Source organism: Chaetodon trifascialis, chromosome 9, assembly GCF_039877785.1.
Source record: "Chaetodon trifascialis isolate fChaTrf1 chromosome 9, fChaTrf1.hap1, whole genome shotgun sequence".
NCBI classification, from domain to species: Eukaryota; Metazoa; Chordata; class Actinopteri; order Chaetodontiformes; family Chaetodontidae; genus Chaetodon; species Chaetodon trifascialis.
The window spans coordinates 16,942,476-16,969,797 of NC_092064.1; the positions used below are offsets into that span (position 1 = coordinate 16,942,476).

The following is a 27,322-nucleotide window of genomic DNA, read 5'->3' on the forward strand; positions in this document are numbered from 1 at the left end:
TGTGCCAACAGTATCAGGACAGTTACTACATAAACATGAGGTAAAGAAAAATGTGCGGTAGAGTAAATCAAAATGAGCTCCAGTGCTGCAGCAGTTTTTGCAAAATTGTCAAATTAACTTACCTAAGCTTTCCAATCAATAACTGTTCCCTCTCTTCTTTTTTAGGATTTGTAGCGTCAGTCGGACCTGCTCACTCAGACCTGTAGCATCTGAGTCTACTGGCCTTGTGTATCTGTGCACCTCCTTCACCCTGACAGTGAGCCACTTCGATTATATTAACTGTCTAAATATGTCTGGAAGTGGTTGATGGGCTGGTTTCAGATTTTGGCAGCTCCAAATATCATCCTCTTTTTTTGTGTTTATTCTGTGTGTGTGTGTGTGTGTGTGTGTGTGTGTGTGTGTGTGTGTGTGTGTGTGTGTGTGTGTGTGTGTGTGTGTGTGTGTGTGTGGTGTATGTTTGGCAGTCGTCCAGAAAGAAAGAAACAGAAAGAAATAAAACCTGCTACAACAGGTTCCAAAAGATCTACTGGTGCAGTCTTTGGCAGCTGGCAGCGCTCTCTTCCTCCTTCCATCAGTCTTTCTTTGCCTGACTGAATGGTTACTTGTCTGAATGGGACATAAGATACAGTACTGATCACAGCCAGTGGCAGAGAGCGGGCACCGTGCCCTGCTTTCTGAGCTCGCCTATGGCAAAGGCTGTCTTACTGTAAATGTGATCTACTTCAACTTAGCTGTTGCACATTCCAACAAACGTTTGCAAAGGTAAACACAGACAGGTTCATTTGTGCATTAAAGGGTGTAAGAAACAAAGTTACAGCTAAAGCAACTAAAAGGGCTGTAAACAGAAAGCAGTCAATCTGGAAATTTCAGTTTATGATGCACCCGCTAGGAGTTAATGCCATAGCTAAAGGAAATACCCACCAATCAGGCTGTTGTGGTCTGCAGGATGTCAAGTCAAACCAGTCTCATGACCAGCAGGCAGCTCCTACGTACATCTCAAAGATTTTCAAGCATTTCCCTTTTTCTTGAGAGAAATTTAAACTCCAGTTCCTCTCTGCAGCTTTTACAATGACAGTACAAGGCTCAAACAGTAAGAGAGGCAGAGAGACAAAGGAGAAAGAGAGAGAGGGAGAGGGAGCAGAGGTATGTCAATACAGGTAGATTCCTATCCTATCCTCCCAGTGAACCAGGAAAACAGTAATAGCCTTAGCTTGTAGCTATACCTTGAACAAACCCTGTCCTCAGCGAGAGGGTGAGGCAGAATGACAGAGAGACAGAGGATTAATTACAGATTGAATAAACTCTTGTGTTACAGTGCAAGGCCTCTGCAGTGCAGAGCTACTGCTGAAGGCTCTTTCTGCCAAACATGGAGTTCTTGAGGAGGGTGTAATGTGGGAACAGATTCCAGGGGCCACCTCACTGAAAGTCCCATTGTCTTCTGGGGAAAGAAATCGCCCCAGTGCTCGGGTGTACTCATCCGTAATATCATGTTGTGCAGAGCTAGAAAACGCTATTGATCCTTTCATAATTGTTTCCTCATATCTCACAAATCAGTCATCACTTTAAGCATTAGTCAACGTTTTCACAATCCTGAACTCAACCAAGGACAGATAAACCTGATAAACAATTTTAGATCGGTTCCTTCTGAGTCACTGTCCGCTCACAAGTGCGAGGCGCTCTGGTAAAAACAAATAAATTAATAATGACAAGTAACTGTTGTTGAATGATGTAGTAGTGCCGGTAGCATGTGCATACCTGTGCACGCACTTCTATTATCTACTATATTCAAAGCAGCATCTTGTCATCCAAGTGGAATTTAGACATGCTGAGTCTGTGTCTGACTCATCGACCTGGAAATACACACTGATTGGCCTGCTTTAAAAATGACAGATTGTAGACAGTTGTGTAAGGTGTACAGGCTGCTTTTAAGCATATTGTTTCTCTGGCCCCCATGTGCTTTGACTTTGACAACTGCAGTCTGTTGTGGACAGACATGCAACGTGCTACTGTCCAGCATGCATATGACATTTGCAATGTTAATGTAAAAAGTAACATTGTTTTTACCTGTTGCAGATTACCTGCTCATAGTTGAGCTTGGGGTGGGGGGGCAAGTATACTGAATAGATTTCCCTGACATTTTGTACACATATTAATGTCACCCCCTGGATGAATCAGAATAAGTTTGTTCAGCCCATGACTTTGTATCCAGCACCAAATGTTTAATTTTCCCAATACTTTGGTTTTTGACCAAATGGCTCCAAAACTGATAATAATCCCATCAGTCTCAACTGCACTTTGACTTTAATGGTAACAGCTAAATGTTAGTACAACCCTGTTGCCAAGAAAGTTGGGACACTGTGTTAAATGTAAATAGAGACAGAATGATGTGATGATTTGCAACAAAACACAGAAACCTCATATTTAACTGAATATAGCTCAAAGACATTATGTTGAAACTGAGACATTTGTGCCTTCACAAATGTGCAGGTTAGCCATGTCATGTGCGCTAATGCACCTCTATACTGTAACAGATGCTGGCTTTTGAACTGTGCGCTGATAACAAGGCGGATGGGTCCCTCTCTTGATCCTGGAGGACCAAAAAGAATTTCAAAGGTTGACTCGTCAGACCACAGGACAGTTTTCCACTTCTGCTCAGTCCATCTTAAATGAGCTCGGGACCAGAGAAATCTGAGATGTTTCTGGTTTATATACCTTTCCTCTTTGCATGGTAGAGTTACAGGTTACATCTGTGGCTGCAGCAAAGATCTGTGTTCACAGACGATGGTTTCTGTGAACCCTGAGCTCATGCAGTGCCGTCTGAGGGTCTGAAGTTCACAGCCAACCAATACTGGTTTTCAGCCTTGTCTCTTGTGTAAAGAGATTTCTTCAGAAAGTCTCAGCCTCTCTGAGATGCTCTTTTTATTCCCAGTCGTGTTACTGACTTGTTGCCTGTTAACTTAATTAATTCTGAGATGTTCCACCAGCTATTCTCTTTCAGCATTTCAAAACTTTTCCAGCCTTTTGTTGCCATTGTGCCAACTTTTTTTGAAACATGTTGCTGGCATCAAAATCGAAATGAGGATCTAATTAAAAAAAAATAAAATACAATACAATGAATTGAAATTTGCTATGTTGTGCTATTTTCAGTTAAATATGGGGTTTCTGTGTTTTGCAAATCAACACCCCACTAAACTAAGATGGTGAACATACTATATATAAGCATGTTAGCATCGTCATTGTGAGTTGACAGCCTCACAGAGCTGCTGGCATGACTGTCGACTCCTTAGTCGTCTTATAATTTCATCAAAAAGATCATCATGACTAACAGTATGTAAAACTGCTGTGCTGTGTTGAAGTGATATGTTGCTGGACAGCCTGTGAAGTGAAGTGAAGTGAAGTGAAGTGAAGTGAAGTGAAGTGAAGTGAAGTGAAGTGTTTATTTTAATCATTGTTAAGGACCTGAACATGACCATGACAAAGCTCTCCAGAATTGACCCACTGATGATGAGACCATCTTGACCTTTAGGCTGCAGCTCAACAAAACTCAAAGCTGACAGTAACTCACCTCTCCTCTGAAGGGTAATGCAGTGAGACTGGGTGCGGATAAATAATAGAAGTGTGTTGACTGATTCATTTGCCACACCTGTGCTTCTGCAGAAGCATGCACTTTTCTGATACTTTGTTCCCATCATCTGTTTAGAGTGTTGACTTTGTCATTTGTCTTTTGCTTGACAAATTCTACCAACAACCAGCACCTTAAGATGCCTTTGCCTGTAATTTAAGAGTACACCCAGTACAACATGTTTGCGACTGTGGTCCATTTTAGCTGTTTTATAAGTTTCACAACAATTCAGATGATTTTTTCTCATAAACAGTATTTGAAAATAAGAAGATGATTGTAAGATAAAGTGAATGAAAATCCGATTCCATATTTTATGTCATCTGAACAGAGATTTATGTCTTTTGAAAACTCGGAAGAAAACTCTCAAAGTCCCTGAGGCAGCGAGATTTATCACTGACTTCATCGCTTTCTGGCTCAGGGTGAGGTTATAGAAATTCAGCTATTACTTTTCCTGTCCCAGGGATATCTCATAATAAAATGTGCAGCTGTTTCTTCAAATGACTGTTCTCAATATGTTATATTCACCATTTCCCTTCATTGCTGATTCGGGCACCTTATTAAAAAACAGGTTCAAAAGTATGAGTCGAGGTGGTAAAGCTTTCCAGGGAGTCTGATCACTGCAGATGATTGATTCACGTCTCACAAAACAATGTTCTTGCACATGATCAGTAACCTGTGACTTACAAATGCTGACCATCCAGCTGCAGCATTATACATCCTGCTTGTCTTTTATCTATTTAAAAGCAGTGATGGAGGAAGTACTGAGATTTTTTACTCAAGCAGCCAGATCGGGTATTATTGACAGTGGGTGGATTTGATATTTGATGCCATCATTTTAATAAATAACAATTCCCTAAATCCCTGAATTCACTCTTGCAGAAATACATATGATGTACGATATAATACAGGTAATAAATCCTGCATTCAAAGTTTTGCTTGTGTTAAAGTACATAAGTAGTAGCATATTTGTAGCTGAAAAGTTTGATGTATGAATTTGTTATTTTATTTGGTATTTTTTGTGTCAATAACCTGAAACTGCAAAGTAGCCAAAGCTTTGAAATAACTGTAATGAAAGTGCAATATTTGCCTCTAAAGTGCAGCAGAGTAGAAGAAAATGGAAATACAGAAGGTAAAGTACTAATGCCTCAAAACTGTATTGAGTACAGTGTTGGAGTAAATTTATTTAGTTACTTCATTACGCTGTCTAAAAGTCACAAAACACACATTGGGACACGACTGAATTACATTATGAGACCAAAAGTAATCAGAATAAGACCGAACAGAAGATATGACATCTAGATGTGGTCTTACCTCTGATGACTGACATCCATCACACTTCCATTAACTTCCATTACTGTGAGAACATATTTAGCAAGACTGAGAGTGATCGTTCTTCAGTTGAATGACACCGTCTTTCACTCTGAAGAAGAGTGGTCGCCAGATTAAGCAAAAACATTTTTGGTTTCATAACTGCACACTCTTTTGACCTCCCTGTACTGTAGTTTCACCATTTTAAAATCCCTTTCGCTGCGGTCCTTCACATACAGCAGATACGCGGACCCCTGCCAAGGAGTTCAATGAAAGGTTTTCAATTTGTTTCCTATAATTGATTTCCCTTACCTTCAATCCTTTTGCCTTTCTCCCACATTGACCCTTTGACAGGATTTGCCTTCTGTCCTCTTGGCTCTCTTTAAATCAGCTGGGGACCTAATCCTATGGATGGCAATGAGATTTGAGCCCACCATTAAATTTACCTATCTCAGTCAAACAGTAGAACGAACCTGCAGCATCTCTATTCCACAGATTCTCTCACCATTGACAGACAACAGAAAAGTCTGAGTAACAGTATTCTTCTGTGAACAGGATGATTATTGCTCTCTGTATCACGTTAAGACTCTGTCTAGTCAACATATATGAAGTCTACAGAGAGAGTCTGTGAGGACCATAGTTACATATGGTCCATTATGTTTACTGCATGTACCTGCCTGTATAGCAACAACATAGTATACGACACATTAGTATGCAAATGTAAACAAAACGATTGATGTCTTTTTAATGTTGGTTAAACTTTATTACATTAGGACAGTACAACACTGTTTATTACAGCTGCAATGAGAACTCACAGTATCAAAGTTTCTTCTCTCTGCAATCCAGATGGACATCAACTCGCACTACGTTTTTAAACGTCATGTGTGGTCGGTGAAAAAACAGTGTTAATCTTTCATCTACTTTTATGAACAAACGGTGCTCTAGTGTTTCCAGTCAGCATGTCTAGCTGGTTTTGAAAGCTGCATAGACAGTCGCTGCACATCAGGCTGGACAGGATGAAGCCTTCAGGGGAGCTTTAAATACAAACAGCAAGTCGCCTGCCAGCCCAGTGCTCCAGTGGACGAATCCTGAGAAATAAGCAGATACTGTTCGTCTCCCACAGCTTCTCTCCCCTGTTCCCGTTTTCCTGAGATCACATTCAAGGAGTTGTGGTGACATTGGCCCAGCTGGGAAAGGTATTCAGCTGGAACATGGCCACGCCCCACGTGTTAATGGCTATGTTGATGGTTATGACTCCAACAAAGTTCAGAATGAATCCAGCTTTGGCCTGGAACAAGCAGAAAATAATAAAACAGAAATTAAATCACATTTGTCCTTTGGTCCAAGGCAATACACTGTTTTGTCAGCACCCTATCAGAGTAGGTCCTATACCAGTCTATCAATATCAATGCCAGTTTATCAAGACTTCAGGCATGTATACACTGTATTTGCTTTTCAATTTGCCTGAGGTCAGTAATATTCTATTATTATAATTCAGGATATTGTGTGTGTGCAGGTAAACCATAATGATCAGATATAAGGATTAACATAAGCTGCTTATCTTAAAACTGGATATGAGCCTTTATCCAAAACACTGTGTGCATGTCAACACTTACAGGGTCTGTACCGTTTCTGAAAGGTCTTACCATGTCCATGACTTTAAGGTTGCCATAGGAGAAGGCGATGGCGTTGGGTGGAGTGGCTACAGGCAGCATGAAAGCCAGTGAGGCAGAGATGGTGCAGGGCAGCATGACATACAGTGGGTGGATCTTGATGGCGGTGGCCTGGATTGAAAGAAATAAATAGAAGGACATTCATACACGTGCTGAACAGGCAAGTCTAAAGCTTTTAATCTAAGTACATGCACTGGATATCTATAAGACTGAGAGAGTTCTAGTTTGTTTAACCTGCACACAGACATACGTAAAAAAACAAAGTACTATGTTCTGTCTCACCATGGAGGCCAGAATTGGCAGAAAGAGAGTGGTGGTGGCAGTGTTGCTGGAGCATTCGGTGAACATGGCCACCAGCAGACACAGCAGGATGGAGATGGCAAAAGGAGGGATGTTCTGCAGTGGTATGAGACTTTCTCCAAGCCACACAGAAAGTCCAGATTTCTGTATATGGGGTGAAAAAAACACATCATTATTGAAACATTTATGTAACCCCGGTTCCAAAAAAGTTGGGACGCTGTGTAAAATGTAAACGTAACCAATTTCAAACTAACTGTGTTGACTGACGACGGTTCTACAAAGTGTTACTAAGCTCATGTACTCATATCCTTTCAACAATCATGTGTTCACAGAGTCGTGAACCTCGCTCCATCCACGTGAACGACTTTCGAGGATGCTCCTTTCATACCCAATCATACCATCACCTGTTACCAATGAACCTGTTTACCTGAAGTTGATGAGGTCATACATTAAATATATATTGTCTTCATACTATTTTCAACTGAGCATTTATCAAAAGGGATTAGCAAAATATCAGATTCTGTTTCATTTATGTTTTACACGACGCCCCAGTCTTTTGGCATCTGGGTTGTGGAAAAGAAGATCAGTTTGGTCATCAGCTGCATTACCTCACTTCCATGGGCCAATGCAAAACCTCCTCCCAGAAGCAAAAGGATGTTCCAAGGCATCTTTTCATGGACGATGTCCCAGCTAAGCAGAGGTGAAGGGGCTTCAGCAGGGGCCCCTATTAAGATAAAGAAACTTTATGAGCAGGCGTTTTTTTTGTTCAGCTTTTAGTTAGGACGGTCATAAATGATGACATATCTAACCCAACTGTAGAAACACCTCGCTTTTACTGTGTACAGATAAGATGCTGTGACCATAAATGCACCCCACTAAGATAAAATAAAATGTGATCAACTGGTCAGTATCACCATCTAAATGAAATGTTGTAACTGGATTCATGCTTAAAAAAACTGACCTCAAAACTCTGCATCTCACCTTTTAAACTGTTAATCATTGTGTCACTCTTCTGTGTACAAAACACACCGCTTTTCCACTTTTTGAGGAGTGCAAAGACTGTGTTGCTCATAGGCAGGAGCAGGACATGCTTCACTTAACTTACCAAGGGCGAAAAAAGTATTCATTGATGCAAAAGCCATTTGTCTAAGGAACTGTGAACTGTTGTACAGGCTTGACCTTGGCACTATCAGGCTACAACTCAGGAAGGAGTCAGGATAACATTTGTTAGAAAGCACTGAATCAGCTAGATGAGTTGTCAAGGCCCGTAAGGGTTATTGACTGTATCTGTCTGTTTTAGGACGCAGATAGAGGACAGACATGATTATAAACCTGCACTCCTATCTTCATGTGACAGACTTGCTGCAACATGCTGCAAACATAAAAAGTGGTGCAACAGAGAATGAACATTTCCAACAGATAAAGTTTAAAGTTTGCTTCAGCGTATATAGTCTTATTTGTCTCAAAACTGCTGATTTAACTGTTTTTCACACAATATTGTCAATTATCAACATGTGACCCTCAAAAGCTGAAAAGTCAATTTCTTATTTGTTGCATAGTAAGATGTGCCTACAAAATTACCAGACACATGCCAGCTGACCTACCATACTTGGACTTCCCACAGCATCTTGGCAAATTGGACGGGATGCAGAAGAAGAGTGATGACATTAATATGGCCACGGTGCCATCTGTGACATACCTGAAGAGAAAACACAGAGGAAATATCTGCATTTCTACTGCAGAACTTCCTGAACAGACTCAAGACTGGACAGAGGATCAGGTCATCAATTCAAACATCAGACAGCAGACCATTCAATGATAAAACAGTTCTTGACTGGCTGACACTCAGCATCATGGAGACCAAAGTTTAGTGATTGATACACCTTTAAAAGTAAACCCTTCCTTCTTCACACTGGGCCATCCCCTGGTTAACTGATCACCTCTGTGCTTTTTCACCATGGAGTCATAAAAATCTGTGTAGCAAGCAGTTTTTGAACTCACGGTTTGTCTTTGTTGAAGAGCACAGTGGCCCAGCCGGGTATGAACCCGGGCTCCCTGGTAAACCACAGAAGAACCAGCAGCGTGAAGATAACCAGCACACAGGCCTCAGCGAAGCTCATCCTGCCCAACTTTTTGTACTCATCTTTGATTACCTGGAACGCCTCCCTGTCATCGTCTTTCTTTGTGCCACATCCAAAGGACTTTCTCAAGCTGCAATAACACAATGTGACAATAAATCACTCTGTTTTTACAATGCAGATGGTTTGGTAGTGGCGGAGAATGACTCCAGCCCATGAAACTTACTTGAAGCCCAAAAACATGAACTGCAGCCACAACCAAGACAGGGCGAGCATTAGCACCATGTTGGGGAATGAGAAACCAAACCAGCTTGCAAAGTTGATTATGCCTCCATTACCTGGGAAGAGTCTATGAAAAAAAAAAAAATGCCAACAAGTTACATTGGAATTATTTTGTTTTTATAAAAGGCGTGTTATTTTTGTAGTTTTGGCCATCACATCAGTTACTAGCGTAACGTTTTCTCAATAATTTCATTGCTGGATCTACTTGGCATGTCTTAAAAATCAAGGGCACTTGGTATATTGAGTTTGCTCACACCGGCTTTCACATCCAACTTGTCTAATCCTGTTGCTTATCTGGACTTTCGATCAAATCAAAGGTGTGGCTATTATTAGCATTGGCGCAAGACTACAAAGCGATCTTTCAGTAAGATTTTATCAAAACCATCAGTGATGTTGCCTATCTCAGGTTAACCTGGCCCACAAGAATGAAGATGGCGGCAAGTCTACTCTGATGAATCTGCATCCAGGAAGCTTGCCTTGCGTGTGCTTATTTGTGTACATGAGAGTCATACTCATCAATTTGGCCTTTCAGGATGACGTTGGGTGTGGTTCCTGTGAGGGTGGCTGTGCCACCGATACTGGCAGCATAACAAACACTCAGGCTCATGCCCTTGGTCAGCTTTGCATATTTCTGTTCCCTCTTAAGTCTGCGCTGCTCCGTCTCTGGACTCGTGTAACAAACCTCTGGAAGGACGAAGCTGACACCTGCAGCGAGAAAAAACACAGTATGCCATTTCTGCCGCTTGGAGTCTGTCAATCAAAACAGTGCAGATTTTAATGTGGAAATGCTCTCATTGGTCGTCCACGCTTTACTACTTTCTGTGATTGTTAAAGTCAGTGAGCACAAAGTTTCTCTGGATTTTAAGAGTTCTGCGAAAGTTAAGTTTGACACATATCTTCATTGTTTTTCACATTCATTTTTGCTGAAAATTTGGGTGACTTAACCAAATTGCTTGTTAAATCTTTGACAAATTAACATATAGTTTATTGTGGCACTTTTGTTGTTCTGTTTGGGGTTTTATTATTGTTTTCTAAGCCAGGCTGTTACTTCAAAGATGAAGTTAAAAAACCTACTTGAAGTAACATTTTCCTTCGTTTTCTTCATATCTGTGCTGCCACCATCTTTATCTGCATCTGCAAAACACCGACAAGTAAAAAACAGAAAAAAAAAAAAAATCAACAACAGTGAAAATTAGCAACCAAAAAGTTAAGAAAAAAGACACACACCCATGTTGACGCTGCTGTCCTTTGGTTTGAGCTCCATGTCATGGCTTTCTTTGGCGTCACCCATCTCGAATGCATCGTTGTCCTGACCGTCGCTGGTCAGGCTACAATCCCTCTCTTCAGCGTTGGCCTCTGTCTCACACAGCTGCTGCAGCACAGCGTTGGCGATAGGCAGCATCATGGCTGTGGAGGCCGTGTTACTGATCCACATGGACAGAAAAGCTGTGGTGCTCATGAAACCAATCATGAGGCTGGAAAGGACGCAAGACAAATGATTACATTGAATGGATATGAGTCCATGCACTATACGGCCAACAGCTTCCACTCTTGTGGGAAGGGTTTCCACAATGTATGTGCATGTGAAGAGTGAAGTTTCTTACAGAGATGGCTTCACCCCTACAATAAGCAGAACTTGAAGGGCGATCCTCTTGTGCAGGTTCCAGTGCTCGACAGCGATGGCCACCAGCAGCCCACCAACAAAGAGCATGTTGGAGTCTTTCAGGTACTGGATACAAACCTGGATCAGGAAAGAAAAAGGAGTAAGGAAACAGGTTCATGTAGAATGAAAGAGGTAAAAGATTCCAAGAGATGGCAATTAGGATGTGTGAGTACAGTCTGCAGCTGAAATACCTCGCCTGATTCCATGATGCCCATCATGGGGAAGAGAATGACGGGCAGCAGGGCAGTCACAGCCAGAGGGATACACTCTGTACACCAGTACAGCGCCATGAGGATTATTACAAAGCCACATTTTGCCTCCTGTAACGACACACAAGGACTGTGCTGCTTAACCTGCTTACAGTTCATACTGTATGTCACACACGCCTATAAAGGGTCTGATGCACTTGACACGTGTATGAACAATGGCTGCTTGAGAAAGAGAAGAAGAGGAAGTACACGTTAAAGCTTGTGAGGTAACTACAACACACCAGAAACCTCTTTATCTTGGCTGACTGACTATAATTCACTCAGCCTGGTTTACCGTGCTCTGGCAGCATTTGAGTGAATGCTTTCATCATGAGAACAGGCGACGTTTCCTGAAGAAGATTCATGTGCTCGCTGTTACTGTTACTGACATTAAAAATCAAAAAAACTAAAAACAAAGTAACACAAAGTAAGCTCCTGGCATCAGTTTGTGCAGCTGTCAGAAATTTCTGACACTTTCTAGCACAACTGCTGTCTAGTTCAGTGCTAATGCCTTGTATTACCCACTAATTGCTGTAATAAAAGGTGATTACAAAACAGCTGTCAGCAGGCAAAGAAAAAAGAAAAGACATTCTGCTGAATGATACTTGGCTGAGTTTAATTTAATTTCTTTCCTTTTTTTAAAATTTTTTGTCTTTTTTTGCAGTATATTCTGTTTATATTCATGAACTCTCTTAAGCCGGATCCTTTACAAAAGAAGTGTATTATCATTTATTATTGTTCTTTGTGCGCACATGAACAGTATATTGCAAAAAGCAAAGAAATCAATCAACAATCAAGACCCATCAAATACTCATCTCCATTAAAACTGACTATAAACTCATTGTGACAAACTCAGAGGGAGCAGAGATTGTGGTCAAAGGGACTGATGGAGCCCCTGAACATGATCCCACTTTTCAATTTATTATAGTAAAAGATTACATGGCATGAAGGGTCACCGACGGGGGCCTTTTCCTGGCCATGGTGCAGCTGGAGACAATGTAAAGCAGTAAAATGAATGCACCTCCAGGCTGATGTCTTTGATCCTTTTTGATTATCAGAGGTTACCTCTTTCATTTTGTTGCAGTGGCTGCACAAAATTTGGCTGCAGATTTGGATGCAGTACTATTTACTTCTTGCACTGCTTACTCCTAGTAATCACATTGTAGTAGCAGTAGCAGCAAAATGCATGTCCTATATAGTTTTAGTATGTGTTCTTAGTGCAGCACATATGAACATAATCAAGTTACTGGTGACAAGGTCACTGGGTGGTCTCCATGGCCATAATGAGTGGCGTGTTTGAAGTAGTTTGTAACAGTTTTTGATGTGAGAAAACAAGCCAAAGGTCAAAGATTAGATATGATAATACACCTATCATCAGAGCTGTTCTTTGATGACCTGTTGCTCTATGTTTTGGTAAGAGAAGGTCTACCAGATAGCCCCCTAACCCTGAATGTGCACTGAGGGTGACCTGTGGACACCATGTGTAAGACCTTATCATAAACGTTTCAACTCTCACTTGTTTAGCAGCTGAGTTGCAGCTTCTCATGCAGCTACCCGAGGAGATTCATGGGTGTTAGAGGAGATCTGCTCTACAAATGAATATCTACCATCACATATATTTAAAGGTGGGGAGAGTCATTCAGGTGCAAGTTTGAAGATATTGCCATCTCCCTTTCTTCACATGCTATTACATGTTAGCATGTCAGATTTAGCGTCCCTCTCACTGCCCCCATCTCACCTCCCCTTCCCCTTGTTCTGTGCATGAACATGAACGCCACCTGTTGCTGATAGGCTTGAATAGTGTTTTGTAGTTGTTGTTTGTATCCCATTTTCAGAGCCAGGGCTGTGTATTTTATTTTTTTTAAGTGTCACAAAACAGACAGCTAGCAGACCGTGAGAAGATATTTGCTGCATTTAAAATTCAGCAAATATCAACAATCTTTCTCCTGAATGACTCACGCCACCTTTAACTCAAATGGAAATTATACCACAGCACAACTGTTTTTGTTTACTCCATCTCCAGCAAGGTTTCCCATCAGCAGCTCAACAGATGATGACTAAACTGCACCACGTGTTTGTACTGATGGACAGAAAAGGCTGTGCTCTGCCTTTAATTGCACATATTTGCCATTATTAACTGACTTCATGGCAAACATTTGTGGAGAAGGTTTGATAATTTAGATGACATCTCACACAACAGCAAAGCAACTCAGGAGAGCTTAAAGTATCTCAGTGATAGCTTAATATATATATATATATATATATATATATATATATATATATATATATATATATATATATATATATATATATATATATATATATATATATATATATATATATATATATATATATATTACATAACTCTGAATTAAATTTTTCAGCAGGTCTGAAGTCTAAAAAATGCCTGCAGATATGTCTAATGACAGGAAAACACACATACACGTGTTCAGTTTCTTACCGTGGTGGGGATGATCAGCGGCAGAGGCAGGAGCAAAAGAGGCGTCAGGACAATCACAATGTAGTTCCTGTACCTCCACAGCCACGTAAGAAATCCAGCCATGATCCACAAGGAGTGATGGACATCCAAAGTATTAAAGAGTCAGAGGGAAAAAATAATTAGTCACACCATCATACATCTAAGACACAGTACCAAGCAAAGCACAGTATATATAGTGGGAAAACTGAAAAAGAGATTAAAAATTAACTTTATGGTGAGGGGCCTGCATGTACAGGGTGTGTTTCCATGTGTTTAAAGGGGGGACAGATAAGGTAAGCAACCAGTCATTATATACAGAAAAAGTAATCTTTCTGATCTTGACTGAAAGATGTGAATGCTGTTTTTTGGTGGGGGGTTTTTTTGAGTAAAAGATAAACCTGGTGATTATTAAAAAGCCTATCATAGGGCAAACACATTCACAATGTTTCACTCAAGGGCCACTTGATAGAGCAGTGGGAGGAAAAAGCCTTAATCACTGGGTGTGAAAGTGGGCAAGGTGTAATTCATAAATTCATGAAATGGCAACCTCAAAATAAAGAAAATAAAATCAAAACCACAGAATATGACTGATAGAAACTACAAAGTGAGTAAGTGTGTTGTTTCTGTCTTATGGAAGGAGCAGGAAATGAAGGGAGGAGTAAAGGAAGAATAAATCCATCAGACAAATAAGTCATATGGGCGTAACTTCTGAAAAACAGCCCTGTGTTTCCATAGAAAAACATCACGGAGGGGCTGAAATGTAGACAAACCTGATCAATGTGCATGTCTGTCAAATAGAAAGGTGAAAAGGTTTTACAGGAAAGACAGATGATTGACGTTTTACTGCCTGAGGCGACCCTGAGTTTGTATTTAATTCTGGTCAAAGTCTAATTAGTGCACAGGGAAAAATAATTTGAATTAAGAAAACAATCATCTGAGAGACACAGAAAAAGAAAAACATGAGAGGGCTACGGTAATATCACCATTAAAAAAAAAAAAAATAGTGATAAAGAGAGTTTAGTTGGGCTGTGAGACATGAACTCAACCTCAGTTCATGTGGTTGTTCAGGTTTGAGGCATATGTCTGAGGATCAGAGAGTTTGATATAAACAAGTATATTGTGAATGAGACACAAACTTCCCTGATGGATTATTTGTTTTACCACTTCAGGCTCAACATTTGTCATTTTGTGACCTTCAAGTAAAGGCCCAATTTGCTTTTAGAGTGACTTTATATTTAGCTTTGAAGTGTTTTTTTTTTCCACTTTATGAAGTGATCAAAAGGAAGTTACATCATAAAAGTAAATCCTAAACTCTCAAAAATGTGCATTTAGCTTAAAACAGATAAAACAGTGCAGCAGTGTTTTCTGTATTTTCCACATGTAGACATGAGATTAAAATGCAATGGGTCACATGAGGGCAACACCTCTGTCTTTTGTGTTAAATGCAAAAAAATCCCTTTTCAGCAGCAGAAAAAAAATATAAAAACACATTTAGTCTATAAGCTTAAATAATCCACATGACTATGCATGGAAAAAGACCTTATGCTTATACTCTATTAAAGACATGCTTTACCAGCCCTGCAAGCTTTCTCAAAATTTAAATAACTAAAAAGAGGCAGTCAACAATCACTGCACGCTACTGTTTTTCAAAACATATCCTGAGATCTAAACTTGGCTACTTTAATATTATTATTAGTAAACTCCTGCCAAGCATCACAAGGCGCTAATGCTAATTAACTTTTGCTCAATTGAATAGCAGGAAGTGTTGAGGCTAGTAGTAAATTTAATGTCATTGAATTCTAACCTAAAAAATAATTAGGCCTTAAGGTCTAAAGAGCTAGTTTTTTGTACTTTATTTCTTTAAATTAATTTATCCTTAACACCTGGTTAGAATGAGTTACCAATAAAGGAGAACACTGACGGTCTGTGTCACGTGGTGTCTTCTCTGCTGCCATCATGGCTGTCCTGTCATGTCTGTCCTCTGCTATTGCTGTCCATTGTATGATGTGCATAACAATAAGTTATATTAGTTCGATAAGACGTGTAGTTTAATTGGTAGCCTTTTTAACATCTGGTCAGGGGGCACACATAACAAGCACCACCATGGATGAAGCCATAAGTGATGTCCAGAAAAAAAAGCTACTGTATTTCAAGCTATGGCATTTTTAATGAAATGCTTGGAAAATGCTAGGAAATAAAACTGGTCAACTGTATCTGTTAATGCTCAGTTTGAGGTCTCACGGCAGCAATATATATGCTAAATATTTAATTCCTCTCAAACTGAGCCTTTGAAAAAAAAAAGTGTAGTTCACCTTTTCGCCCAGATGGGGTCGCTAAGTTTCTGCTTTATCAGCACCGGCGGCGCTTCCTTTAGTTGGCGGAGAGGGCCGTTAATTTATCTTCAGGCTGGGTTTCTGTTACCAATACCAAAGCGGAACTAGCAGCGTAAACAAACTAGCGTTAGCATAGTTAGCTAACGAGTTACTCAGCTACAACTTTACGGAACAGAACAGGGAGCTCGTCCATGTCTCGCTTGTGTTCAGAGACTCTGAATGCAAAGTTAGAAACGTTGACACAGGTGGTGTTTACAGCTCAGTCAACATGGACGAGTCGGACACCACAGCGATCATTCGCGGCGACGGGCTCACATCAGCTGACGACGAAGTGTCGGCAAACGGCTCAGGCGGCTGCAAAGCACAGATAGAGGAGGCTGATGTACCAACCCCCCGCACCGTACGACCACCGTTCACATGCCCGCTGCCGGTGTCTGTGGAGCCGGTGCTGTTCCTCTCCATGTTTTCTCTGGCCCTGCAGGCGCCTCTGGCCACACAGTATCTGTGGGACCGCATCAGTGAGGACCTCGGCTACGACGGGTCCAAGAGGTCGGAGTGCAGCAACAGCACCGTGCCCCCCGACCCTCTCCAGAAGGTGGTCAACGTCACTTAACGCTTACTTTGAACTATAAAGAGTCTAACTAGTCTGCTGCTGTTGGCCAAATCTGTAATTTAAGTGTCCTGTTCAAAGGAAGCTCTGTAATAGTAGCTGCCGGCTGTTTGGTCTCATTCCGACTAACTCATCAGCGAGTTAAAGGGTTCCGTTGGTTAGCGAGCTAGCTATTAGCCACAGCTGGTGCTAGCAAGCTAGTTAGCCAGACGCAGCAGGTGTGGATCATTAACTGATTATTAACTATCAGCGGGAACAAAAAGCCTTATAATAAAGTGAAGTGGAGGAATCACATTTACAAACAGTATACATTTGGATCAGTTGGCTCAATTGTATGTGCTGCTTTAATTACAAGAACTTCTGTAATCCCAGGATAGATGTTACATAGTCATAAAAAATAATCTAAGGATAAAGTTGAAACAGTTTTTCACTCAGTTGCAGAGAAACATACAGATTAAAAAAACCAATACTAATACTAAAGATACACAAGACATCTTAATATTACATTGTCAAATACTTGTCCCTGAGCATCATAACAACTCCATTATGTGCAATGAAAAGTGTGACTGACTGAGTTACCCTCAATACTTTTTCTTTTTTTTTTTTGTAGGAGGTGGAAACCTTGACAGCCCACTGGAACCTGTACATCAGTCTTGGGGGCTTTTCTGTAGGCCTGTTGGTGGTGCCTCTCCTGGGTTCGTGGAGTGACCTCGCAGGTCGCAGACCTGTCCTGATCCTGCCCAACCTGGGAATGGCCATCCAAGCAGGGGTTTACCTTGTGGTGATGTACCTGAAGCTGCCTGTCGTCTACTTTCTAATGGGCAGGTTACTTAGTGGCCTCTCGGGTGATTTCAATGCCATCCTCGCCGGCTGCTTTTCATATGTCGCTGATACCAGCAACAGAAGGTCCCGCACCTTCAGGGTGGCCGTCTTGGAGGCTTGTCTGGGCCTCTCGGGGATGTTAGCCAGCATCATCGGAGGGCAGTGGCGGCGGGCACAGGGGTAAGAAATATGTGTTGTTTCACAATAGTATCTAGCGAGGGATTTTTTGTCTAAATATTTGCTGTCGGAATTTGTAAATATCATCTTTGTGCCTGTGTTTAGGTACATCAACCCATTCTGGCTGGTCCTGGCCACTAACTTGGCTTCAGCTCTGTACGCTTACCTGTTTGTCCGTGAGTCTGTCCCCTCAGACCCAAGTGCCAGGCTCCTCACGTGTCGCCACTATAAAGCCGTCTGGCACCTTTTATCAACGGGAGGCAGTACTAATGAGGAGGGTGGAAGATATCGCAGATGCAAGCTGTGGCTTTACACGCTGTGTTTCTTTCTGGTGGTGACCGTACACTTCGGCAGCAGGGAACTGTACGTGTTGTATGAACTGAGCTCACCGCTGTGCTGGGACTCAGCCCTCATTGGCTACGGATCAGCAGCGCAGCACCTGGCCTACCTGACCAGTCTGCTGGGGCTGAAGATCATGCAGCGCTGTCTGGCAGACTCCTGGGTGGCTCTCGTGGGTCTGGCCTCCAACATCGCAGGGCTGGTGATTTTCTCTGTCGCTGACACCACCCAGCTCATGTTCACAGGTGAGAGAATCTGAGAGAGAGTTAATGAACTCTGGATGTTATGAAAGCAGTTTAGTGAGATGTGTGTTTAAAGTTGAATGTTTGCAAGTGTGTTCTGTCTGATAGTCAGAGGACTTCACGGTCTGATTACTCCACTACTAAGCACAGAAATCAGTATTTAAGCATTATTAAGCATATGATGATGTATGTGACCAACTAAGATCCTTTCCTTCGATTATCTCCTGCAGAAGGATTGCAAAGTATATCCATTAAAAAGCCATTTAATGACAACGCCGACATTTAATACGCCCTTTTTACTTTCATTATCCAGCTTTATTTATGCTTTACAGCTCCAGTTTTGAAAGCATGCACTTTTTTTTATAGCCGGAGATGAAAATAATCTCACTTTATCAGGCAAACGAAGTCACGCTGTCACAGCTCAGCAAGTGACAGACTGAGCAGGTTGGGTATGTTGGCAACCTTGAAACAAAAGGCAATAAAAGACTAGCGCTTTCTCTGCTGTGTGTGGTCCATCTAATGGCAGACTGAAAGCAAATGCATTCATATAATACAAAAACGGACCTTAGAATTCTGATTAGCAGTGGTCACTATGCGTTAATGTGATTTCACTGTTAATTTGTCCATCACCAGGTTATGGTCTGTGTTTCCTCTTCATCACTGTGACGCCTGTGCTCAGGTCAAAGCTGTCCAAGTTGGTGGACCCATCAGAACAAGGTCAGTCGCTGAACATGTTCAAATGCAGCACACAGACTAAACAGCAAACTGTGCGATGATGTCAAGATGTGAGCATTGTATTGAAAGACAAGTGCATTGCCTTCTTGTCCATATGTAATTCTGCTAAACGCACACATCTGAAAACCAGAGTTAGCTCAGTGTGTCAGCTGGCGGTGAATTTGTATAGTTATATTTAGATCAGCATATAACACTACAGTGCTGTTTAATTTGAAGCACATGTCCTGCACGCTGTGTGCACATGATGCCGTGTTTATTCTCCCAGGTGCCTTGTTTGCCTGTGTCGCCTGTGTGGAGAGCTTGTGTTACCTGGTTGGCAGCGGCCTCTTCAACTCCCTCTATCCAGCCACACTGCACTTCATGAAGGGCTTCACCTTCCTGTTTGCTGCCATCATCCTCTTCATCCCCGCTGGAATAATTGGGTGAGTTGGTCTCGCCTCATTGGCCGAATTTATCTCATTAGCAAACAAGTTTAAGCTTATTATACACATAGATTATTAAAAAAACTGTTCATGTTTGTCTTTCTAGGACCCTGCAGTGTTTAGACCAGAGGAGAGACCACAGAGACTCCACATCCTGACCTGAGGTCTGTGAGGTGAGCAGGTCAGACGCAGAGACGTCCGTCGTGTCCATCTCTAATGCTGGGAGAGACTTTCTGATGCTCTCACAGTGACAGGGCAGCTGACTGGCGGGCCATGCAATGGGAGTCTTTTAACTCGTCACACCTAACTGATCAAGACCAGACCAAAGGATGAAGCATAGTCGTCCAATCATGAACAAGATTCAATACATGTTTTCATTCAGGGATTTGATACATTTTCAAATCAGCGTGATGAGTCAAAGAATGTGCCTTAGATTTCCATTTTGAATTTATTAAATTCAGTTGCACCAAAGGTTAAGATGCTAATGTGTTTTCAAAGGGTCATTAATTGACAGCAGCATATCAGTCACCTGACACAGGTGTGGTTCCTAATCACAGCCGTAATCAATAAGTGAGACATCCTTGACACTTCATGCTCCTTCCTTAAGGCAAGACACTGCAGGTGAACAGGGTAAGCGTAGATATAGCCACAAAACTTCCCCAGTTGATTACTTACCTTTAAACCCTTACTTAATGTATCACAATTTCATGTGAGAGAGTGAAACTGTAGCAGCAGCCAGGGATCACTGAGGTACACCTTGACCCTCCATAAAGCAGATAGCACAGTCCAAACTCCCTGAAGAGCCTCCCTCCCACCATCACAATGACACAGGATAGTCCCACCGCACATGTCCACGGCCGACGTGCACACAGGGGTCAGGTCTCAGCCGCACAGCGAGGGAACCAGAGCTGCCAAATCAGCTTTAAAATGCACAAAGGGAAGTTAAGAGGTTAAGTGAGGTTTAGCTCAGTGCCTGTGAATTGATCTGCATGGAGATTATTTCTGACAGCTTGGTTGCATCATGTGCTCAAAGCCTTTCTTCAGACTTACCCACAAACCTGTGGATTTGTGGTCACAATCAGTTGCCGTCATCGTATTTATTGGACTGGATCATTTTAGATAGCTTGTGTTGAAGATGATGGTTAAATCTGTTTTAATTTATACGTCACACAGAAATGAAATGAAGTTCAAATAAAGAATTTCACTCTTAAATGTTTTACAACACATTTTATTCTTTTACCACCTTTCAAATAAAGGGACCAAATGATGTTTGACACTGAGAACATGAATAAACACAACGAACAATCAAATCTTGTCTGACTACTTAAAAAAAGTTAACCGCAATTAATGAGACTATATTTAATAAACGCCTTCAGGTGGACGCGGGAGACAAACAATATTAAGGCAAGATCAGATAAAAGACCTGCAGAACAGCAGTTGCATTCAGGCTATAATAACTTATTTTATTACTTACACATCTGGATGACTGCTGGATGTCACACTTTATATTAAGGTACATATATTCGCCATTAACTAGCTGCGTGATAGCATGCACATTAGTAGCATACTGGCTCTTAATTAGTCATTCTAAAGCACTTACTAAAGGCTTATTCTGGAGATTATAAGGCTATTAAGGGTTTGGTTATTAATATAATTCATGAACAATAATTTCAGCAGTAATCAGGAGGTTATTGAGTAGAATATGGCCATGCAGAATAAGGCATTAACATTCATTGTGCTACTCATATGCACGTCAATAAAAAGCTAGTTAATGATGAATGTGTGGACCTAATATAAAATGTTAACATCTGCAAGACTTAACAAAGCCTTCATCACAACTTCATTTCAGCATCATCAAAGCAGAGTTGTCTGTCTTGAGAGTAAGACATAAAAAAAGGCTGTAAAAGATTAATAATGTTAGCACGCAAAGGGACTGTGCTGTCATCACACAACCACAACAGATCTTCAATCAGCTCAATTAGCTGTTAAACCTGTTGAGAAAGGAATTTGTCCTCCTAAGGTTTACTGGAGGTTCACCACAGGTATCTGGTTAAGTGTGGAAACAGGCTGTCTCAGTTACAGTTCAAATTAATTCAAAGCCTGAGTGTGTCATATTGCTGGCTTTCTTTTAGTTTTTACTTGACTGTTTCTGTTAAATTCAGCGAGGCCACACAGATGGACTTGCAGTTGCAAACCTGTGCTAAGTAAAATCTCAAGTCAGTGTTATTAAATGGTAGTTTAATGTTTCATACAATGAGCTAACAGTGTCAGTTAATGTACGTCAATTCAAAGTTATATTTTTACCTACTTTTACATAAGAAGGAAATGTTTAATACTACATGGGTATTTGCGATTGCCTGTACACTCCTTAAAGCTGTAATCGGCTAAATCAGGGATGCAGTTGTACAGTATGTAACTCATTTGCCTTCATCAGATTATGTCCACAATCAATCCATCTGCTATGAATGGTTTCTTTTCTATCACAGCCCAAACATTAAAAACATCACAAATGTCCCCTGCTTTGGTTTAACTCATGTACAGAGCAGTACATGATTAAAAAACAAAGGCTTCAGAAATGACTACTGATGGTTTTGCTGGATGCCAATGGCGGCTGATCTATCACAGTTATTTTCCTGAGAGACAGAAGGCGTATATTGTACCTGATTACACATATACAGCAGAGTGAATGTACTATAACTAAAGGTGTACAGTTTATTATATACAATCTCAAATCCCTTTTTTAACTTAACTTATTGATTACAATATATTTGGTCTATTTATAGTTGGTCTTTTTGTGAGCTTGTTAACTAAACATAATCAAAGTCACTTCACATGCATTTGGGCTGCCGGCCACGTGGAACCTGGCATGACTGAACGTTATCACAGCGAGATCAAACTCTGCTTGTGGCATTTATTATCTCATTCTTTCTTTTTCTGTCCTTTTGAGGCTGCCGGGCCGTCCATTTGGTCTCGTTGGCCTTTCAGAAAGCGTAGGATCTTCTCCATCGTGGCCTCCTGATATTCATGAGACCATCTGTGTCAAGAAGAGGCAACAGGCGTTTGATGATTATAAACAAATCAGTTTTCTCTAAATGGATGTTTTGCAGATCTGCTAAACACCTGTCACAAGACATAAAAAGCGAACGCTTGTATTCATAAATTATCCATCAAAGACATAAAAAAGGCTATAAAAGATTAATAATGCTAGCACGCAAAGGGACTGTGTTGTCATGACACAACCACAACAAATCAGCTCAATTAGCTGTTAAACCTGTTGAGAAAGGAATTTGTCCTCCTAAGGTTTACTGGAGGTTCACCACAGGTGTGTGGTGAACAGACTATCCCAATTACACCACTGTGCTAACAAATAACCACAGCATTGCTTTGAATTGTTTGCGTTCTCAGAGTGTACAGCGACTCACTTGATGCCGTTGAAGTTGAGAATCGGTCTCATGTCCTCCGGCAGAGACGCGGGTTCGGGCCACATGAAGTTATCTGTGACAGGGACAATGTTCTTCTTTCCTGCCAGGGCTGTGACTATCTCCTGCAAGATTAATGATAGTATCCTTGAATCTGTGATGTGTGTCCTGACAAGAAAAACCACTTAAAAAACATGATGTAGCTCAGACAGGGAACATGAATTTAACAGCACGGATTAGATTACACATTCTCAGACATTCTGCAGAAGACAAAGGCGAGTGACATTTTCTGATTCTGTTGAAAGGAACTGTGACATAAACGCGCATTTTGCGCGGCTAAAAGTAGTCAACTGGATTACATCGATTACATAACAGAACATGTAATCTAGAAAGGAAGAGCAGAGATCCAATTGGGGTGTGGCACATCATGTTTACCAGCCAGAATTTCAATTTCCTGACCTGGAAAATTCATATTTGAGTTTAATTAATTGTATTTATTAAATCCAGCTGTCGTAAAGTGAAACCTAGGAGCTTTTTAAGTGGTATTCCAAAAAAGGTTCACTGCACTCATTTGATGAGATTACAGTGCATACTCTTTGAATGTTACATGCATCCCTCACAAATCTGATGTGATGTATTCCAGCTAATGCCGTTCAGCTGCTCTGTCAACAGACACATCATGATAAAGGTTTGAGGTACAGTGGAGAGAAAGTATTCAGCACATGCAGCAAATGGAAAACCTCTGACCCTATGCACCCAATCCTTCATGGCAGTGTCGCCCATGCACTTGTCGAGCGCATTTGCGGACAGGACCAGGATGAAGTTGCGTGCCCTCTGTACGCTCTGAACCAGCTTGTCCTCAAATTTACCGGCCTCCAGCTTCTCCACATCTATGAAGACGCTGAAACCTCGGACCTGCAGGTGCACCTTCAGAAGGCTGGGACGGGAGAGAGAATGAGAAAGTCTGTGAAAAACACAGTTAAAGCACAGGTGAGGGTGAGTTTACAGATGTCCTCTGTCCTCGCCCTGGCTCTAATTGAACCTATGTTTCCACTGTTTGAGTTCTGACCTGGCCAGCTGGGAGCCGGTAGTCCGACGGTAGCTGATGAACACATCGGGCCCTGCTGGCTGGGCGTCTGTGTGGGACGGTTTTAAGGGCCTGCGGCATAAAGACAGTATCTTGGCTCTGTGGACTCCATTTTCTATGCGGCAGTCGTGCTGGAGCTGCTGATCGGTCACGTTCTGGATACTGTTTCGATCCACTCCTGATTGGACCAGGCCGTAGGTGTACTGACGGAAGCGAGGGTCCACCTCAACCAACCAGTCGGCCATATTGTTTGGGTCACATGTGGCGTAGTTGGCATAAGTCTTCAACACACGCAAGTCTCTCAGAAACCTGGAGGATGAGACAGAACAGAGGTGTTATGTTGCTCAGCCTCAGAACCGTGCGTCGCAAGGTTCGCACCACTTGCCTCTTGCGAGTGAGGCCTGCAGTCATGCCCAGATCAGCACTCAGCTCCTGGTCTGTGATGTTCAGCAGGAGGTCTCCATCCACCTGGAGCTCCTGCACAGTAAGGGAAATGTCAGACATGATGTAAAATAAGTCGATCTTTATGCTTGTCTGTGTGTGTAACTGATTAACTTACCTGGAAACGCTCACAATAGGCACTAAAGCCAACCTGCTGCAGCCAGGTCTGCACTTCACAGGTTTTCCAGTTGGGCACAGATGACAGGATACGTTTCGGCACTTCCTCCCCCATCATGCTCAGCGCCCGCTTGGCGAGGCTGGAGGCTGTGCCATTACTGGAGTACATGACGATTCTTTTTAGGCTCTGCACTGCTCCGATCTCTTGAAATATCTTGGAGGGAGGACAAATTCAAGTCACAACAAAGCTACCAGACAGTATGAGCTAACATTTTGAGCACAGTATATGGAAAGTGGACGGCGATTGTACCTTGGTGTTGCGCTGACGAGACTTGATGCTTGTCTCAACGCACAGGTAAAATGCTGCGATGCACTTTCCTTCCAGTCTTGTGCCATCCAGTAATGGCATAAGTTGCTGCAGGTCAGATGCCGTCTTGCCCTGCATGCAGTCTGCGCTGTCCGATAAACTGCGGGCAAACTCATCTGGATCCAAGGATGCAATTAATGGCTCCACCAGCTCCAAGGTCCCAGATTTCACCACCTCTTTCTCAATTTCTCGGTTCGCAGCTAACACAGTCACAGCCAGACATGCGTGGAAGCGGATGAGTTCATCCTCTTTGGAAAAAGCCAGCGGGAACAGCCACTCGGCCGCCTGCTTCTCGATCATCCATCGCTGACAGCGGTGGCCTCCGTACATGGCACAGTTCGCCAGGGCCACGGCACAGTGGCGCAGCACTGTGGGGTCTGTACCCCGGCACCAAAAGAGGAGGGTATCCAGGGCACCGTTAGAGATGAGGTGGATGGACGTCTCCTCATTGTGTTTGAACATGTGCTCCAGGATCCCCGAGACGCTACGAGCCAGCTGTGCGTCTTCCTGATGTCGAGTCAGGTTGAGAACGACCCCCAGACCCATTCGTGCTACATAATCTCTGTTAACACAAGTTTGGAAATATGGTAACAAAACTCATACAGTCAGTTAGCCACACTTCAATGACTTCAGTTCTCAGTGATGAGCCATTAGCAGGCAGACATGGTGTGTTTGTGAACACTGACGTTAACAATCTGCTAGGGCAGAAACAACAAGGCAATTAATGGATCATATTTTCAAGAGTACCGGCTGCTTTTCTCTCTTTCATATCGCTGTAAATATATTTAGTTTTGGACTGCTGGTCCAACAACTTAGATATCTGGTTGCCTGTGAACTGTGATGTGTGTTTTTCCAGTTTTTCACAAACATTTTATTGACTTGAACCCTCAATAGAAGAAAAATATTCACTAAAATCAACATAGATATATAAACGGATGGACACAAAAACATGAATACTGCCTTTAACTGTTATGAGCCAATATAAATAGCAATAACCCAAGTTGTAAAGCTCAGAAGTGTTGATTCATGTGGGTTAATTTTGAAGCTGAACTCTTCCTTTTATTTTGCCCTGCCAGATCACATGACAGAAATGCCTACTATTTTGTGTTGTTCATCCAAGTACAGACACTGCAGTGTGATGCCTTTGTGTGTATGCACAGACAATATACACATTAAACTCTTCAAAATGTACTTGGTCCACCCCTGTGCACACACTACCTGTTTTCTGAGATCAGTATCTGCTCCAGCAGCTTTGCAGACTCATAGGTGATATCCAAGGCAGATGCCTGCTGAAGCTGCAGCAGCAGCTTCAGGCCTCCATCCAGCCGGATCCTGTTGCAGATGTCCTCGGCCACCTGACGGCCGACAGTGGGCATGACCCAGGCCTCCTCCACCAGCTGGAAGATCTCCGCGATGGCCTGACGCGTCATATCTGAATCAGAGTTTTCACTACCTGTCTTCAGCCTCCTGATGGCGCAGCGCAGGGCGGGGAGTGAGGTGTCCAAAACCGCCTGGACGTCGGCACTGATGCCCGGGGAGACCGCTCTGGGATCGGAGCTGGAGCCGCTCCTCCCTCTCTGCAGCCTGCTGACATAATCCGGGACTGTGAGCCTGTCTGAGCTGAACATGATGGAGAAATGTCGATACAGCCTCCACAGGAAAAGCGTCAGAGAGATGAGCATCTACCGGTAGATGCGCGTCAGAGTCGGTGGATGCTGATACGTGTTTATTTACAAAGGCCTCGTTTCCCTGACAGTGATTTTCCACCTCGTAAACACTCTGCAGATGTGTTTATCAGGGCTTCGGTCGTAAATCAACAGTGACAGCTTTCACCAAATTGCATCACCTCTCTCATCCCTGGCAGTAAGCGCATAAACACCGATGAGCAGACTCTAAGCCGGTCACGGTTCTTCTGCCCTGCTCCAACAGCTGCTGCTTTGTCCTCGTTATCCCACCGACCTGAAGATGACTCAGTGCCTCACACACTCGGCTTGTACAAGTCTCCTTAAAGAAGCAAAAGCTCCGCTCAGATGACCCCTAGCTGAAAGCCTCGAGAGCAAATCCCACTTCCTGGCCAGAAGAGAGACTTGTTGTCTATTCTTCTGCTTTCTTTGAGCTTTTCCAGACAAAGAGGGCCTGTTCTGTTCATACAGCGTCTCTGACGCGATGCAGCGGCTTGTCTCCTCCAGCAAATACAAACTATGACACCGCTTTCCTGAGGCAGACCCCGAGCTGTCGCGTCCTTCGATCAGCATCCACAGGCTCTGTATCTTCAGGGGTCTGCAACGCCCACCGGCTACGGATACTGTCAGGGATGAAGATGAAAAGAAGCCCCCCCTCCCCACCCCGCGCTCTCCTCCCTGCATCTCAGAGCGTGCTCATCATGCCCATAAACACTGCACGCCCTCTGCTGGAGGAACTGGAGAACAACAGGGAGGAGTAGATAGAGAGATACCGATACAGTATTTAACAAATTAAAAATGATTCGTCTGCATCAAGTATTAGAGGGAATATGGAAACCCATATTTTTATGTAAAATATAAAATCATGTTGTACTG

The 27,322-nt window shown here is 42.4% G+C and overlaps 3 protein-coding genes across 5 annotated transcripts; 1 reads left to right on the top strand and 2 right to left on the bottom strand.

Moving 5' to 3' along the window:
* Positions 1 to 5,982: 5,982 nt before the first annotated feature.
* Positions 5,983 to 13,737, bottom strand: LOC139336429 (solute carrier family 13 member 2-like). Of its 3 annotated transcripts, none has more exons than XM_070970545.1 (13): positions 13,636 to 13,737; positions 11,118 to 11,246; positions 10,868 to 11,004; positions 10,551 to 10,687; positions 9,776 to 9,947; positions 9,208 to 9,330; positions 8,905 to 9,114; positions 8,649 to 8,651; positions 8,490 to 8,602; positions 7,512 to 7,612; positions 6,886 to 7,047; positions 6,577 to 6,714; positions 5,983 to 6,218 (listed from the first exon to the last, which is right to left on the bottom strand). In XM_070970545.1, exons 1-13 carry the CDS (start codon positions 13,735 to 13,737, stop codon positions 6,090 to 6,092), a joined length of 1,656 nt encoding a protein of 551 aa, XP_070826646.1. In that variant the 3' UTR covers positions 5,983 to 6,089. The 3 variants fall into 3 exon arrangements, with proteins under 3 accessions (XP_070826646.1, XP_070826645.1, XP_070826647.1); XM_070970544.1 differs by having other exon boundaries at positions 10,551 to 10,738; XM_070970546.1 differs by lacking the exon at positions 11,118 to 11,246 and having other exon boundaries at positions 10,551 to 10,738.
* Positions 13,738 to 16,029: 2,292 nt separating this feature from the next.
* On the top strand, positions 16,030 to 20,640 carry slc46a1 (solute carrier family 46 member 1). Its single transcript, XM_070970538.1, has 6 exons — positions 16,030 to 16,581; positions 17,207 to 17,598; positions 17,701 to 18,179; positions 18,810 to 18,893; positions 19,177 to 19,333; positions 19,440 to 20,640. The coding sequence occupies exons 1-6, from the start codon at positions 16,255 to 16,257 to the stop codon at positions 19,489 to 19,491; spliced, it is 1,491 nt and encodes a 496-aa protein (XP_070826639.1). The 5' UTR covers positions 16,030 to 16,254; the 3' UTR covers positions 19,492 to 20,640.
* Positions 20,541 to 27,155, bottom strand: sarm1 (sterile alpha and TIR motif containing 1). The gene is made up of 8 exons (XM_070970537.1): positions 25,983 to 27,155; positions 24,708 to 25,326; positions 24,399 to 24,611; positions 24,225 to 24,316; positions 23,822 to 24,148; positions 23,500 to 23,689; positions 22,756 to 22,877; positions 20,541 to 22,367 (listed from the first exon to the last, which is right to left on the bottom strand). The coding sequence occupies exons 1-8, from the start codon at positions 26,444 to 26,446 to the stop codon at positions 22,253 to 22,255; spliced, it is 2,142 nt and encodes a 713-aa protein (XP_070826638.1). The 5' UTR covers positions 26,447 to 27,155; the 3' UTR covers positions 20,541 to 22,252.
* Between the last annotated feature and the right edge of the window lie 167 nt (positions 27,156 to 27,322).